General features: G+C 40.8%; 1 protein-coding gene across 2 annotated transcripts in view; it reads left to right on the forward strand.

The window, feature by feature from the left end:
- ppp3cb (protein phosphatase 3, catalytic subunit, beta isozyme) overlaps positions 1-16,968 on the forward strand; it is a 46,941-nt gene that overhangs the window by 19,323 nt on the left and 10,650 nt on the right. For both annotated transcript variants that reach the window (XM_079669073.1, XM_079669074.1), the window contains exons 3-7: positions 2,654-2,778; positions 4,407-4,518; positions 9,772-9,917; positions 13,096-13,235; positions 15,756-15,833. In XM_079669073.1, the coding sequence (XP_079525199.1) occupies positions 2,654-2,778; positions 4,407-4,518; positions 9,772-9,917; positions 13,096-13,235; positions 15,756-15,833 (601 nt within the window). The remainder of the gene's footprint in view (positions 1-2,653; positions 2,779-4,406; positions 4,519-9,771; positions 9,918-13,095; positions 13,236-15,755; positions 15,834-16,968) is intronic.

The raw sequence follows: 16,968 nt of genomic DNA on the forward strand, positions 1-16,968 counted from the left end.
TACAGATCCCCTGGGACAAGGACAGGCAGACAGGCAGGCGGAGAGACAGTTGATCATAAGCTGCTTAGTGCAGAGCTTCTCAAACCAACCCATTCCCAATGAACAACATATTGATTAGTTTCCAAGTTTCTCCACGTCTACAGATTCTGACCTATGATTCTGACCCAGAATTACCAACCTGAGAGAATTTTTTCTTATAGATTTTTTTATATTAAACTACAGGAGAAGAGTGCAGGTTTCTGTAGGCAGGGTTTCTATGCAGATGTAATGTCGAGGAGATGTAGAGAAAATGTCAAGCAGTCTCCCTGGAAATGGACGCAAACGGCTAAACGCATAGGATTAACGCAAACGCAATCGCAAAAAGGCTTCCGTCCACACGCAATATTCACCGGATAGTGTCTGTCCACACGAGACAGCTCCGTTTAGCTCCAACCGCTTGAGAAGCTGCAGTACATATGCAGGAGCCTGTACGTGGCGCTGTAACTTCCTCCACAAAAGCAGCGAAGACGCATGGTTGTCATGGTTGCCCTTCTGTTTATTCTCCGCGGTGGGGGCCGAGGGAACCGGGCAGAGTTTTTCGCCAGTCAACGTGTATTAAAGTTTTAATCTTCCGGACAAAATTATAAAAGTGCCAGTCAAAGGTCTTCTTTGCTATTAATTGACTTTAAAACAAATGAATAACGACTCTATATAATACAATAATAAAATATACGGAGCCTCTCTTTTTTCTCCCTCTCTTCTGACAGCGTCAGTGTCTGTCTCATGCAGCAGCTGATCCAGTAAACATAAACATATTTATAACTAGTTTAGGTAGTTTGAGAGGTAATTAAAATAGCTAAGGGTGATGATCTGACTTGAAGTGTGTGTTTTTCTCCGTTCACCGCTGCATCACAGCGGGAGGAGCTGCAGGTGAGCAGACCTGCTTGTCTCCGTCCTGTCAGATTATACTTCACTCGTTTATGTCCATATCGAGAGAAAGATAAATAATCTGAATTCACTGTGCAGTTTACTTTGACGCGGGGGTGAGCAGCAGAGGTGGGGAGAGGCGGGGCTATTGCGTCATCATTGTCAGAAAATTATTGTATAGGGCGTACACACGGAGCCGTTGGACCCCCCAGAGCGTTGCGTATGCCGTTCTATCCACCTTGGGACCCGTTATCGTTTCTGCAGTTGTTTAATGTCATATTCGGTTGTCCTCGTGTGGCCGAACGGTCTATATGACACTAAACAGTAACGCAAACGACCGTTTTCGTCCTCGTGGGGCCGGGGCCTAAGATAGGCAGCCGAGTGAACGGACAGGTAGATGGAGGGCAGAAACGTGAACTGACAGGCTTTTAGGGAGTCACATGAAGTCTTCTGGGAGAATACTGAGGCAGGACTGAGGAGGCCGCCCGCTACAGCTCAATTTCACTCATGGCATTTTGCATTCCCAATTCCCAGTTCAAATTAGAGCGAATGCTAAGGAGAAGACACAAAAACAGACTGAAACATGGCAAGCAGATGGAGAGACAGACAGACAGACATTGCGGGCCAGCCAGATGCAAAATAGCCTTTGTGAAATGGTTGCGGAGAGGAACTATGACATCAACTAAGAGTGAAAGGAGAGGCCAAACAGATGGTGAGAGAGGCGGATGGGAAGATGTATGCTGGCAGATCACACAGACAGAAAGTCCCGAAGACTTTCAAAATAAGTGTTGAGCATTTGAAGCCTGATATGAATAAGAACCAATACTCCTGGATGTGACTTAGAACAATTATGTAGGGGAAAATATTGTTACACTGCCATTACATGATTTATATAACACAACAGTAATTAATAGTATTGAGGTCAGAACTAGAAATGTTTCATTATCATTCAAACTGCCAATTACGTTCTTAATGATTGTTTTGTTAATTCATCTAGCAGTGCCCATTTGGCAAATATTTTTGGCATCCAGTATATTTCTCAAGAACTGCTCAGCCAAACAACTTCACACTGGACCAAGAGCGAAGTAATTCGTATACGACTGCCAGAGAAAATCGAAAGGATCCATTTAGTTAGATATTTAAAATATGCCTATCCAAGAACCAAACATATTTAACTGTATTATTTGTTCCAAATAACAGTCCAAGGGCCCATCATAATCAGTATAATAAATAGACAAAGAAAAGCAACAAATATGCACTTCTTAGACGCTGAAACAAGCACATTTCTTATCTTCTCTCTTTGAAATGTGACTCAAATGACCAATCACAATACAATAGCTGCCTCTTACATTTCTGTCAATCGAATAATCAGTTAATCAAGTGCTTTATTTATATATAATATAGATATCGTAAACATTTTTGACTTTTTTCGAATATAAATCAATATAGATACTAGCAGTGAAATCCCTGGTGCCTTCTTTTATTGACAGGTTGTTTTTAAACAAAGACTTCAAAAGATGGTAGTAGATTCTTTCAGGAGGATATTTGTATCCCTTATTGTCGTTTTATTTATTTTTCATCAGGCAGGTGAGTGATGTTTCTAGATCAGCAGACAGGAAGGTTTTACCTCTGCAGATGCAAATCAGGCCATATGGAGCAACTGAAGCAAAGATGGTCCCTCTAACCCTAACCCAGCTGAAAACTCCTGTATCTATGATTCTAACATCGCTGTGTGCTGTTTTCACAGTGTGTGGAGATATCCACGGCCAGTTCTTCGACCTGATGAAGCTGTTTGAAGTGGGAGGTTCTCCTGCCAACACGCGCTACCTCTTCCTGGGGGACTATGTGGACAGGGGCTACTTCAGTATCGAGGTGAGGATGGACCATTTATTGGGTGTGTATTCACTCACAAATTCTGTACGCTCATTCTACTTTGTATAAAATAAGCCTACAACTAAATCAATGTCCAATACATTGCCCTGAATTATGTAGTACAGTTTTTAAAGGCAAGGTTTATTTCCATATGTAATGTTTAATAAATGTACAAAAGGTACTTGAGATTAGCATTGACACACCACAATTTCTTGCAAAGATCAAAGTGATTTAAAATTCATGGTTCATTCAAGGTCAGTAATCAGTAACAAGACTGTAATAGGCTGCTTACTGAAATATGTATGGAAACTGAGCAGAGACGGTATATCCAGCGGGCTGTTCGTACATTTGATTCTGTAAAATGGACGTGAGTGCAATAGGTTATTTTTGATGCCTTAGCCTGGCGGATATGCACCACAGATCAGGAGTGTGACTTCATTCCATAATAAGACAACATATGCATGGGTGCCTGGTTATGTTTTAAAATGAGAGAGCAAAAAGATAAATAGTAATTGGCAAGGGGTGAGGGGTTCCTCAGGCAGAAAAATAAAATCAAAGTTACAATTATTTCCTTATTTCTTTCCAACTTATCTCCTGGTTTAAACATCAACTGCATCCCAAATAATGGAATCAACAGAGTTATTGGAAAAGATGAATAGCCACATTACTTTGATTTAGCTTCTTTATGAACGTCCCATCTTTACAGACAGCCGAATCCTGTCGGATCAACAAGCTAGCGTTAGAGTGTGGCTAGCAAAGTTAGCTAACGTTAACACGCAAACCAGTTCACACTTTGAACTGAATGAAAGTGTGGCTATAGTCCAAGCAGTTTCAGGTATTTTGATTCTATATTTTGCTATGTTCTATTTTGTGGGAATGAACTCCTATGAGTCCATGGTGAACGTTATAGCTTATTTAGCCACTTAGCTACCATGCAATGAGGGATTTATCATTGACATGGAGTGAGTTTGGATGGGAGGGGACAAAATGTAGGTCACCTTCGTAACACACTTCAAGGGCATAGACGGGGGAATTAATAATCATTATGGAGAATGTTGTGCAATTGTAAAAGAGCACCCTCTGAGCCATTTGTAAGAGACTAAGTGAAAACATGTGTGAACGTTAATTTGAATGGTTCTTGCCAAAAATCCTCTTCATGTCTATCTTTAGACTTTATTAAGGATGCATTCACTTTTAGCTCAATTGATTGGGCGGTGGAGGGTTCATTCAGAGATTCCTTGTAATGTCTCCTCCATTATGATTCTCTGTCTCATTTAGAATTTCCAGTTTACATTTTATGACGAGAACTGAAAGTTAATTGACATCTGACTCTGAATAGATGTTTACTTTTTACCATATATTATTTCTCTGGTCATCGGAAAAATTATATTCCTAGTACCGTGCTAGTATGACTGGTCCTTTAGCCAGGCAATATAAGAAATTATATGAATGTATGTTTCCAAAATATGTAATTGTCTTACTTTGTTACAAATGGTTTTTATACTACTAAGCTTTATAAAGGTACCCAACATTATGAAATAGCTTTTTATTTTGGCAAGTTTAACAATGTTGTTGTTAATGTGAACTGCTTAAGTCTAACCAGTTTGAATGCTTTCTCTTTTTTTTAGTGTGTGTTATACCTATGGTCACTGAAATCCCTCTACCCAAAGACGCTCTTTCTTCTACGGGGAAATCATGAATGTAGACATCTGACAGAATATTTCACCTTCAAACAAGAATGTGAGTAACTCTTTCCTCCTAATGTGCACCTCCTCTCTCTGTTGTGAAAATGACCCTCCACACCTCACATTCCTGTTATTAGTGTTTTTAACATGTAACTCAATGGGAGGAACCTTCCAATCCTCTTTTACCTACACCGTGCGCCAAATGCTACTCCTTCCACATACTTCCAGCTAGAGACTTCATTCCAACTTTAATATGATCACAAGACATTCAGCTATAAAACGTATTGTTCAGATTTTTGATAGCTTTTACACTTTTTGAGATATTTAACTTAGTTTAGTTTGGAGCTTGGTAAAGAGGCCTCTCTTCAGATTTTAACACGAGTGTGTATTGCGCAGCTCGTTAAGGCTTAAGGCGTGATGTCACAGCTAGAGTGCAGCAGAGCTTGAAATTCGCCTTCATTTTACTCAAAGAGTTAGTTAAAAACTCAGCTGGCAATATTTTTTAAGAAACATTTAAGGGGGCCTACGTGATATAATGCTGAACGACTAAAGTCCAGCTACATATCCCTGGCAAAAAAGTCACCATCCTCACCAATTTATGATGTTAGAAGAAATAAAGAAACCGTATCGGTCTTGTTTTTGAAGTGTAGAACTAGTTGGTCATATTCGAACAAAGGGAAAACCATGGATCAGACAGTTAACTCATGCATAACTCCATTTAGCTTCATAGGTTAGGTAATTGGAAGAGCAGGACAGTGATTGCTTTACTGTTCATATTTCTGTACAGCATGTTTCACACTCAGTGTAATAGGAGAGAAAGCTTTTAAAACGAAGACTTAAGGATGTGTTTGGCAAATGTAAAGATATCTCAGCTAACAAGTTTGGCTAGAGGTGCTGCTGTGTACAAATTCCACAAATGTAATTGTGGCTCTGGTAGCGATGTTGAATATTTTGGAGGTTTGAGTTTAGCTAACGGATATCCTCGGCTAACATTCCTCTTCTAAGCAATGGTCATTATTTAAAGTGTGATTAGAATACTGCAATAATGGAGTAAAGAGACAAACGGCTTTCACACCCTTCAACAAAGTATCAAACTTCCCACAGCCCCATGCACATTGCTTCAACACAGAGCCGGCCCGACCCATTAAGCGACATAAGCGGCCGCTTAGGGCGCCGCAGCCACTATGGGGCCCCCTAGCAAAAAAAATGTTTTTTATTTTTATTTATTTTTATTTAAAAAATAAATAATTCTCAGTACACCGTCGCCGTGATAAGTATGTTTAATTAATTGTGTCAATATGCCTAGATTGCCTACTCTCAAAGTCATGTATTATATTATTGAGTCAATAATATAATACATTAACCGTGCTTTACCTGAACCTCATCATGACACAAGAGAGGACGGCAGGATTGTAATTTCCCGTGTTCAGTGAATGCAACAGAAGCAAGATACCACACCAACCAGAGAGTTGAATAGAAATAAACATCTGTCTTATTGGCTGACAGGTACCTATCCTGTGAGCTGTGACAATGTTTAAAATAAACTGTCAGTCGGACTCAGAGTTTTTGAAGATGGACATAAGAAAACATTTTCTTAAAAAAAATTCTATATACACAAAATAACCATTTCTCTCAAATATTGTTCACAAATCTGATAAGATCTGTGATAGTGAGCACTTCTCCTTTGCCGAGATAATCCATCCCACCTCACAGGTGTGGCATATCAAGATGCTGATTAGACAGCATGATTACTGCACAGGTGTGCCTTAGGCTGGCCACAATAAAAGGCAACTCTGAAACGTGCAGTTTTGCTTTATTGGGGGGGTCTGGGGGGGTCCGAAAACCCTAGGGTTAAACCCTAACCATAACCCTAACATGTCACCCATTGAGCATGTTTGGGATGCTCTGGATCGGCGTATACGACAGCGTGTTCCAGTTCCTGCCAATATCCAGCAACTTCGCACAGCCATTGGAGAGGAGTGGACCAACCTTCCACAGGCCACAATCAACAACCTGATCAACTCTATGCAAAGGAGATGGGTGACACATTAGAAGAAATCAGTTAGGCTTACGTTACCAACGAGCTAGCAAGCCAGCCAGGGACAAGGGAGGATGGCAATCAATTATATTTTGAAGAGAAATTGACTCTCAAGCCGGCTCTCTCACAAACTTCTGCTCTGTGCGCAAGCAGACCGCTACACACGCTATCTGCCTCGCTCAATCTCTCTCTCTCTCTCCCTTTCTCTCCATCGCTCAACCTCACTCCACCCTGTGTGCGCTCCTCAAGTTTGCCTGCGTGCTTGCCCAAGTTGGCACAGCGTTACAAATGTGCCACAAAACCAACCAATGGATGTAGCCTATAATAAGACCGTCAACAGCCTTATGGCAACCTAAAATCTATGACCTACAACCCCGCCTCCCTCACCCCCCCGTTGACAAATCTTGAGCGTCTAACAGCCCCCCCCCCCCCCCCCCCCGTTGACAATTCAGATTTCCCGGAGTCCTGTCAGTTAAAGTGTTTCACAGTTAACTTAGCTAGCCTCAACCTAGCACTGAAATATATGGATGTTATGTGACAGTATTTCTGAGAAAAAGTCAGCTGAAATGGTGGCATAGTTGCCATTACTTTACATGTCAACAGCATGTTTGAAGCAGTAAATGTGGCTGTTTGTCCCCTCCCATTTGGCTGTTTGGCCACTGACGTTGCCATTACAACACCTGAATTTAAATGTGAAACCTCTTTTTGTGACAGATTTTTGCAAGAAATTATAATTATTCTGAATGGTATTTCTATTGACAGCTAGTTTCTATGTGAACATTATGAGATGGACAGCCAGAGAGAATAAATGAAAAACATTTATGAAATACTATATGAAAAACAAGAATACAGTTTAAGTTATTTGTAAAATATCCATAAAGAAAAATCTGTTTACAGTTATGTTCCATCTGGGTGTTGAGAGATGTATCCATAGATCTCTTAATTTTTTCTCTCAAAGTGCACCAGATTGATGCTTTTAATTTCAATATTTTAAAAAAAAATCTTCCCGGGGGAGCCCTAGAGGAGTTTAGGTCCACAGTGTTTACATGCTTATTTATACAATATGTGTGCTTATGCTAACATCATAAGACAAAAGTTGGTTCCGTGTTATGTGTAGTGAGAACGCGCTAGAGTGAGGGGGGCCCCCAAGCCAAAGCTCGCTTAAGCCCCCCAAAAGTCTAGGGCTGGCCCTGATTCAACATTTAGAGAAATTAAAAGCTACACCTGCATAGATTAACATGCCAAGCTGGGAGGCTTTTCAGGAATGGTTTAGCGAACAGTCACGTTGCAGATTTATTTCCTTTCATGCAACGTATCAAAACATTATTGACTGATCGTTTGAGCTCTAAAGATGTGTTTTCTTTAGTCTCCTCTTCCCTGTCCATCCTTCAAGTTGTATCTTCCCTTCTTTCCCACACTCCCTTCCATCTCTCTGCTCCTTCCTTATGTCTTAATCATTTTTCTCTCCATCCGTCCTCCATCTTTCCCTCCCTCGCACAGTCTCTCTGACTCTCCTCGCGTCCTGTCCGAGAGTAGGTGATTAGCAGCAAATTAATTTGGCCCTTAATGATTGGCTCAGGGACTGATTCCTCTGTGTCTGATTGGCCAAGGGACAAGGAAGCTAATTTCCCCTGTTGCTTGTGGCAAATAGTGGTCGCCCTCAATTACCGTGTGTGTGTGTGTGTGTGTGTGTGTGTGTGTGTGTGTGTGTGTGTGTGTGTGTGTGTGTGTGTGTGTGTGTGTGTGTGTGTGTGTGTGTGTGTGTGTGTGTGTGTGTGTGTGTGTGTGTGTGTGTGTGTGTGTGTGTGTGTGTGTGTGTGTGTGTGTGTGTGTGTGTGTGTGTGTGTGTGTGTGTGTGTGTGTGTGTGTGTGTGTGGATAGAAAGAGACATTTACAGGATTACAGCATTACACACTTCCCCTCATTGTGCACCTGCAAACACACATGCTTGTGTGTGAACCACAAGTGTGTGCAAGAGTATGTACTGTGACTGCATGCATGTGCGAGAGCGTCTCCATAAATGTTTAAGTGTCTGTGTGTGGATTGAGCTGAAACCTGGTGGACTAGCAATAATGAGCTCTTGCTCTACTCAAGGCAGATGGAGAGGTTGACAAACACACTCCTCACTGTCTCACACATAAACACACACACACACACACACACACACACACACACACACACACACACACACACACACACACACACACACACACAAACACACACACACACACACGCACACACACAAATGTTGGCTACTGTTCACTGCTACTCCACAATACTGGCTCTGATTTGCGTACGTGACATTCTCATGTCCTCACATTCATCTCATCTCCTTTCTATCTCTCCTTCTATTTCCCTTGTCGTCTCCTCTCTTCCTTTCACTGCTCTTAACCTTTCTTCCTTCTCCTGTCTCCTCCCATCAATCTCTCCTTCTCTCTTTATGAAATTATCATTCTCCTTTCCTCTCCTCCTCTCGCCTCCCAGCTCGCTCTCATTCCAAAATCCACACTTCTCTCTTCTTTATTTTTTTCCCTTCTATTCCTCTCCTCCGATCTCCTTTGAGCTATTTTTAATCCTGTGATATTGTTTTGTGTCTGATGTATTGTTACGCCCATGTGTGAGATGTTGTTTAAAGATGCTGATTGTTGGATGTCTTTATTGATATTCCTGCCAAATCAAAGGAGATTTTTCATAAAACAAAAAAATTCAGCCTCACAGTGACACCTTTACAATGCTTCATGCTTTTATTTGGGTCAAATGTTGTTTACTGGAAAACAGAATTATAGTCTTTAGACCAATGTGTTGTCTGTAATACATGATCTATTGTAATATGAAGCATTTCTTCACAAATGTACATTTCGAATTCTGGGAAGAGGCATTTTTAAATCATCAAGAGAGGAGAGAAACCAGTCATATGGGATTGCTGGAGAAGAGATGGTCGGATTAATTAATTACATGCTATGTGAAAATCCTACATGTTACCAGCTTTACACCCAAATGAACTGAATGATGTTTTCAGAGGAATAGTACAAGTCTGTCTGAAGCCTTCAGATGACTGAGCTCTTTTGATCCGTCCATGTAAAAGCTCCATGTTCGTTTGTTCTCAGCAGTGTGTTTGTGTGCGATAAGTAACACTCACACTCCGGGTAACAGGGACTGACTGTACGTTTGCAGGGATGGTGGCGGTTCAAAGAATGTCGAAAACACATTCAGGTGCTCCTTTGTCTCAAGCCTTGAAATATTCTCCCCCTTCCCTGTAACCACCTGCAGGTAAGATCAAGTACTCGGAGCAGGTGTACGACTCCTGCATGGAGGCGTTTGATTGCCTGCCCCTGGCAGCCCTGATGAACCAGCAGTTCCTGTGTGTGCATGGGGGGCTTTCACCAGAGATCCACACGCTGGACGACATCAAGAAGGTATGAAAAGAGGCACATACACACATTCAATTTTGAGTTACACTACTCTACAAAGGCAATACACACATCAAATTGAGTTACTGTAAAGAGGCCCTATTATGCTTTTGGGGGGGGGGGTTTCCCTCTCCTCTAGCGTGTTGTATGGGTTTTTTGTGCATGTAAATTGTCTCCAAAGGCGAAAATCCCAAACCCCGCCCCCCCCCTGACTGAAACGCCTCCATTGGACTACTTTGTTTGCTTCAGTAACAGTGACATCACAATGTAACACTCACGCTTCTATTGTCTAGCGCTCCAACACATCTCCACGCAGTTCACTAATGACAACAGAGCCGGCCAGCTAACCAATCAGAGCAGACCGGGCTCTGGTTTCAGACAGAGGGTGAAAAGAGGTGCTGCAGCAAAGGCAGTTTGAGAAAACATGTCACATTTAGAAGCACAACATTTCAACTATAATTAATACATTATTGTAGGTGTTAGTACGATGGACGACTACTGCAAACGTTTCATAATTGTAAGTGTTTTGTCAGTATATTTGAACTGACTAGGTTCGCTATGTTAGCTAGCTCAGAGTAGATCTGCAATGATATCCTGAGGAAACATGCGATCACATTGTAAAACAAGCCAATACAATTTTCCTCTTAGGTACTTTTCTAGTCACAGTTGGCCATCTATAAAATATTCTTAACTTCAACAAGTGCTCTGGGGCCTCATTTATAAAGGGATATACGCTCAAAAAATGGCGTACGGCAGTTTCTACACAAGTTTGCGAGTTATAAATTACTAACTTGAAGGGAAAACGTGCGGTCCTCCACGCAAACTCTAACCCATGCGTACGCACTAAGCAAACACAAAAACGGGAGAGACGAGAAACTGCGACACCGTTGGCAGAAAGAAGAATGGAGAGAAATATGTGGAAATAATACCATAAATAAAATGTTACCTCTCATTTATCATATATGAAGAATTCATTTTCAAACATTGATTAAAGCCAATCTTAAAATGATTTAACAAACGTCTGTTTGAGACTCCTCAGTGCACACAAAAACATAACTGGGAGAAATAAATAAATACGGATATGTTATTTAAAACCACCTCGAATATGTTGTGTTAATGTTATGAAATGTTTTCTCATAAATGATGCGGTAAGCAGGAGGACAGAATTACGTCTAAACTGACGCCGTTTTGCTTTTCTATAGGTTGTATACGAGCATGGTTTTATATATGTTTAATACATGTTTAATCGTGTTTTATGCCGTTTGCCAATACTTGATAAGTCGCTCGTAAAACACAGGAGGTATGGAAACTAAGAGCACCATATGTGGTAAATTGTACAGCTAATATAACACAACATTTGTATTTCCTTTAACTGGTGGATATAGAGTTGCTGCGGGGGGGGGGGGGGGGGTTCAGATGCACAGGCTGATCGACAACTGGGACACAAACCACCAGATACAAAAACATAATTCAGATCCAGTCGTCATGACTCCACTCCGGAGGGATTCCCCGATCATTTCTTACAGTTTCTCATCAAGGGGGGGTCAGCTGTCCCCGGTACAAACACACTGCCTGAGGAAGGCTATGTGTATTTTTTTTGTCATTAACCTTTTTCGGACCACTTATTTATTTATTTTGGTGACGATCCGACCTCCATGCTGCTACTCTGGTTCAAACTGCATCCACCAAACAATATGATTTATCTCGACCTCCCCAAAATAACCAAAATCTGACACGGTGTGAGATGTTTTTTTTAGCTGTTCTGTCGTCATTTCCTGCGATCTGCATGCAGTCAGTCAAAATTAATGAATGAAAGGGCGTTTCTTTGACTATGTATAGGCAAATATGGGCGTTACGTGAAGCCCGCAAAAGCTGCACCGCATTTCGAGTCGGTTGTGATTTATAAAGGGAAACCGGCGTAGGAAGTGCCATACACACTTTCCTCGCCGGTACGCAATGTTTGGTGAATCGGAAAGTGTCGGAAAATGTATGGACCTATTTTTCGGATTTCTACTACGTAAGCAACTTTCCCACGTCAATCCTACGCAAGGCGTTATACATGAGGCCCCTGGTCCCAGTTGTGTGCATCACTTTTTAGTAGCCCCTCGTTTCCGTCGTGTTTTGAGATTCTTGCAGCTTTTTTTATTCGCAACATTTAGTCTTTACCGCGTTTTGTTTATATTGTGCTTTCAGTAAACCGTACGCATGTTTCATCAACTTGGCGTTTTTATAAATGCTGCACGTGTGTTGGTCAAGTTGGTAAGATGTTTCTGCATATGCATGTGTTTCGGCACATTTGTGTTTTTATATTTGTATCATTTTTAAAACTGTAGCACATTTTTCCTAATGTAAGTGTTTTGGGCCGTAGTAGCGTGTTTGCCCCTGTCGGCCACCATAAAACAGGGCTTAATATGAAAGCATTACAACTTTTGTTACTGTGACACAGTTTGCCTGCCAGAATTTAAAACATTTTTTATCACTTTTATTGCCTCGGTTTTAACTGCTTTATACACAGAAGCTACATTTATCACTCCCCTTTTTGCTTGGAAAATAATAACGTTAACGAAGATATAATTGACTTATGTGCAGCACTCAAACACACCTTGGAGCGCTCACACACACACACACACACACACACACACACACACACACACACACACACACACACACACACACACACACACACACACACACACACACCAACAGATCTCCATAAACCACATGTACTGTCAATGCAGGGAACCCATAGGAAACCAATGGATACAGTACAGCTGCACTTATACAGTTCACAGTAAAACTGAACACAAATACACACACATGAGGACACACACCTCCTCATCTAATGGCAGTGTTTCCATGGTGAATCTGCTGGTGTGACATCTTCTCCTTCCTATGTGGTGAGGGTTGCCATGGAGATGCTCTGCTCTGACAGTATTGTTTGTGTGTGTTTGCTTTCCTTTCTCTTCTAAATGTATCCGATGTGTGCTGGTACATTTGTGTGCACACTTTTGAAAATGTTACGTTCTTTTCTGGGTCAATGTATTTTTATTTGTGGAGCTTTTGTGTAAGCTTATATTTGTGTGTGTCTCCGTGTGTGTGTGTGTGTGTGTGTGTGTGTGTGTGTGTGTGTGTGTGTGTGTGTGTGTGTGTGTGTGTGTGTGTGTGTGTTCCTTGTATGTCCTAGTTGGACCGATTCAAGGAGCCCCCGGCGTTTGGGCCCATGTGCGACCTGCTGTGGGCCGACCCCCTGGAAGACTTTGGCAACGAGAAGACCCAGGAGTACTTTGGCCACAACACAGTGAGAGGCTGCTCCTATTTCTACAGGTACAGGACACAATTACTCCTCACAAGGACCAACAAAAGGAAACGTGTCATAAGAGTTTATTCTGGAAAAATTGAATGGGAGCAAAGAGAATGGATCCCTGTGCTTGTAAAACTCAGAGATGGGAACGAATCTGATAGCCAAACAAGCCAGAATGAATGCAACATCTATTGAAATTAGCAGCTGGAACGTGCAGCCAGAAGTAAGACTGATCCTCGAATGTGCTCATGCTGGCTCATTCAATTCTTTTAATGATCTGGGCACCTTTTGTTTGCATTAGCGTTGTGTGACTTTCTTTTATTATTTATTTGTATTGATCAGAGGATTTACATAAGACAATTACAAATACTAAGAACTCACACCTGATTTGCCATTTTTACTTTGATCAATATATATTAGTTGGCGTTTCTTCAACATGCCTATAGCTTCCTGTGAAGCCAGGTCAAATGCTGGAAGATTTCATACGAAGAGGCAAACCACAAATTTGCAAGAAATGTCAACAGGTTAAAAGGAATAAAAGAATAACTACAATATATTTCAAACTAAAATCTAGTACTAACAGACAACATTTGTTTAGATTTACGATCAATCTCAGCTCTGCGTCTTTTCTTTCAACAAACTTGATGTTACTCACAGACATGGTATTTCTTAATGACTTTAAAGAGACATTTGCATATGAATGCAGAATCTGTAAATAATGGGATCAGAACAAATTAAATATAGTGAGTGAGCTTATATGAAAGAAACCAGCAAGCACAAATATAAAAAAAAAGTCCAGGTTCAAAGACTCATCAAGACATCTCTGTTATCTACAGGAGTAGTTTACTTTTTATTTACACTTTGATCAATTGGATCACGAAAAATTATAATGGCACTGGAAATATATAAAAAAAACACTTTAGCAGGTATAAAAATAACATTTTCAAGTAAAAATACAGCAGGATCCTCCCTGTTGGCATCAGTTGTTGCTGGGAGATGTGGACCTAATAAGTTTGATGGACTTCAGTGTATTGCTGTGTGATGTTGATGAGAAAAGAGACGGTAACTCCACAGATCCAATAACAATCACTGGGATGTGAACAAGAGACAGGAGATCTCTGTAATTTTTTTGGGGGGGTTTCATGAAACGATATCCCATAATCCCCAGGGAGACTGCACAGTTCTGTTGCTATGACGACTGGCTACTACTGCCAGATATGGAGTGATATTAAGATACAGTGAGAGGAAGAGGGAGAGTAACACAGAAAGGGTGGAGGTGGTGGTGGTAGTGGAGAAAGATGAAAGATGGAAATAAAGAAATAGAAATGGAGGAATGCAAAGACGCGGAGCTGAGAGCAGTTGGAAGTGTTGATGTGCAGAGTGTTTGAGAGTGTGTGCGAGACTGAGTGTTATGACATGTTGTCTGTCAGTGGTTTTCTATGTTTAGCAGACACAGCATCAATTGACCGACTCCTGTACACTCTGCCCCCCCAGCACCCAGGGGCCATGAGCTCAGGCCTGCCTCGTGCTCTGATGCCCCCTGCTGCTCACACTTAGACATGACCTTAGCATGCAAGAGGCCCATTCATCTCCCACTGCTGAACTTTAAATACTTCCATCTGTTTAGTGGTTTACCCCAGTGTTCATATATTAACACATGACATTTTGGCTGTGTAAGGTGATTTTTACTAGATATTTGTATGTATATCTCGCTCTGTGAATTGATTGAGATTCACTTTATCAGTATTGAAGTGCACAGTAGATGTTTTTTTGTGCCTTTGTTGTAGAAAATTGTGTGAGAAGTGCGAGACAGAAAAAATTACACACTGCAAAGGGTCCCAGGCTGGAGCAAGTGTAATGGTGTAAATGGGCTGCAAGTTCTACCAAGTGAACTATAGGGAGGTCGGAGGCCCTAGACGTATATTTTTTATATCTTGAGATGGATAAATACGTTCTGTCAAAATATTGCAAACTTGTTTTCCGTATTTTTACTTCCGTACATATTTTGCAAAGGCTGAACATTACCAATGTCCAACTATCCCTTAGCAAATGTGCCATTAAAAATGACTTCTTGTTTCTCTGCTACTTTTTACATCTAGGTCACTAGATCTCAATGGGCAAGGGTTTACTTTTTACTCCACTACTTACGGCAGCCGACAAGTGCCAAAGCGCTACAACGTTCCAAAACCCTTCCATTTGTAATATTTTTGAAACGGCAGCTTGTTTCTCCTAAAGGAAGTGTTTTGTGCGTATTGTCACGCGCGTTGTCATGCCAATAACCAATAAATCATGATCATAATAATATTTTTGTAAATGGGCTATTCATTATAACAAGTACTTTCACTTTTGGTATTTTGATTAATGTTGAGGCTAAAACTTGTATGCTTTCACTTAAATAAGGTTTTAAATAGGACTTTAACTGTACTGCAGTATTTCTAACCTGACTCTAAGCTAAAGACCTGTGTACTTCTTCCACCTTCACTCCACTTCAGATGCTCTTATTTGCTCTCACTTTCTCTCTCTGTGTCTCGTTCTGTCCACAGTTACCCGGCAGTGTGTGAGTTCCTACAGACCAACAACCTGCTGTCAATCATCAGAGCGCATGAAGCACAGGATGCTGGGTAAGCTGACGGACTGTCAGTCCTTTCCTTGGCTTAAAAGAGAGCACCACTTGATTTAAAGGGCTTACCTTGACATTTCATGTTCCTAGGTGTTACTGCTTGGCACTTTAAACTTAAATTCACCCTTAAAATGTGTCATTAGCATTTTTAGAGTATATATGAAGGAGAGCACCACATGAACAGCTCACAGAAACAGAATGTAAGGTTTGCCCCACAGGTGTAAATGAAGCACACTGACCCACAGATCTAAGCCTATCACTTTTAGACAACTGAATGACTTCATACAATGAAATGAGCAGCCGTGTAGAGACACAACTAAATCCAAGCAAGTACATTATGTGTTCCCACAGAAAAAGTGACAAAACAAAGTGTACACTTGTAACAGTATGCATACTAATAACACTTCTCGCTTCTTGTGGACAAAGAAACGCCACAGACAACGAGATGACACAATGACTTTCCTGCAGACGTTGGTGTCTCTCTGTGAGATTCATTTACCTGTAACATAATATACATACTGGATCACAGCCAAAGAAAAATGTCAATTCTGTGCAGGCAGCCAATCAGGAGACTGGTTGATTTAGAGAAATTACTTTGTTATTGGTTCACCAGACACAGTGTACAGTGGCCTGCTGTGGACAAATGTTGTGAGTGGAATTAAGATCTAAATTAGAACTAGCCATGTGCTTATGACATTAATTAGGTTTCCATATAAAAAAATAACAGTATAAGCCCTTATTCCAAAATAAATGATATTGCTTTAAAGCTGTTTGGATGGATAATGCATACAATTCCATATTTCATTTTAAGTGCTGAGTATGTCCAGAGAACTCCTCAATATTGTCACATTTTTTGAATAATTTTTTAATAATTGTGTGCATTTTAGGGTAGTCATGGCTTGATTATTGTCATTTGTTTAAATACCGGTTAAACAGAATTAACATCTTTATATAGACCAAGTAGGACACTGAAACACCATAATAAAAGGCAATAGGTAAATTGCTATAATAAAAGATCTGCTTCCAGCTACTTTGTATTTGTGTATAATAACCAACATTCTTGATTACTGATGAGTTTGGTAATTAGATTGCCCTCAAGGGAGGAAGCCTGTGTGCTTTGTTTGTGGGTACAAATC

The sequence above is a fragment of the Notothenia rossii genome (assembly GCF_949606895.1).
Source record: "Notothenia rossii genome assembly, chromosome: 3".
Classification (NCBI taxonomy): Eukaryota; Metazoa; Chordata; class Actinopteri; order Perciformes; family Nototheniidae; genus Notothenia; species Notothenia rossii.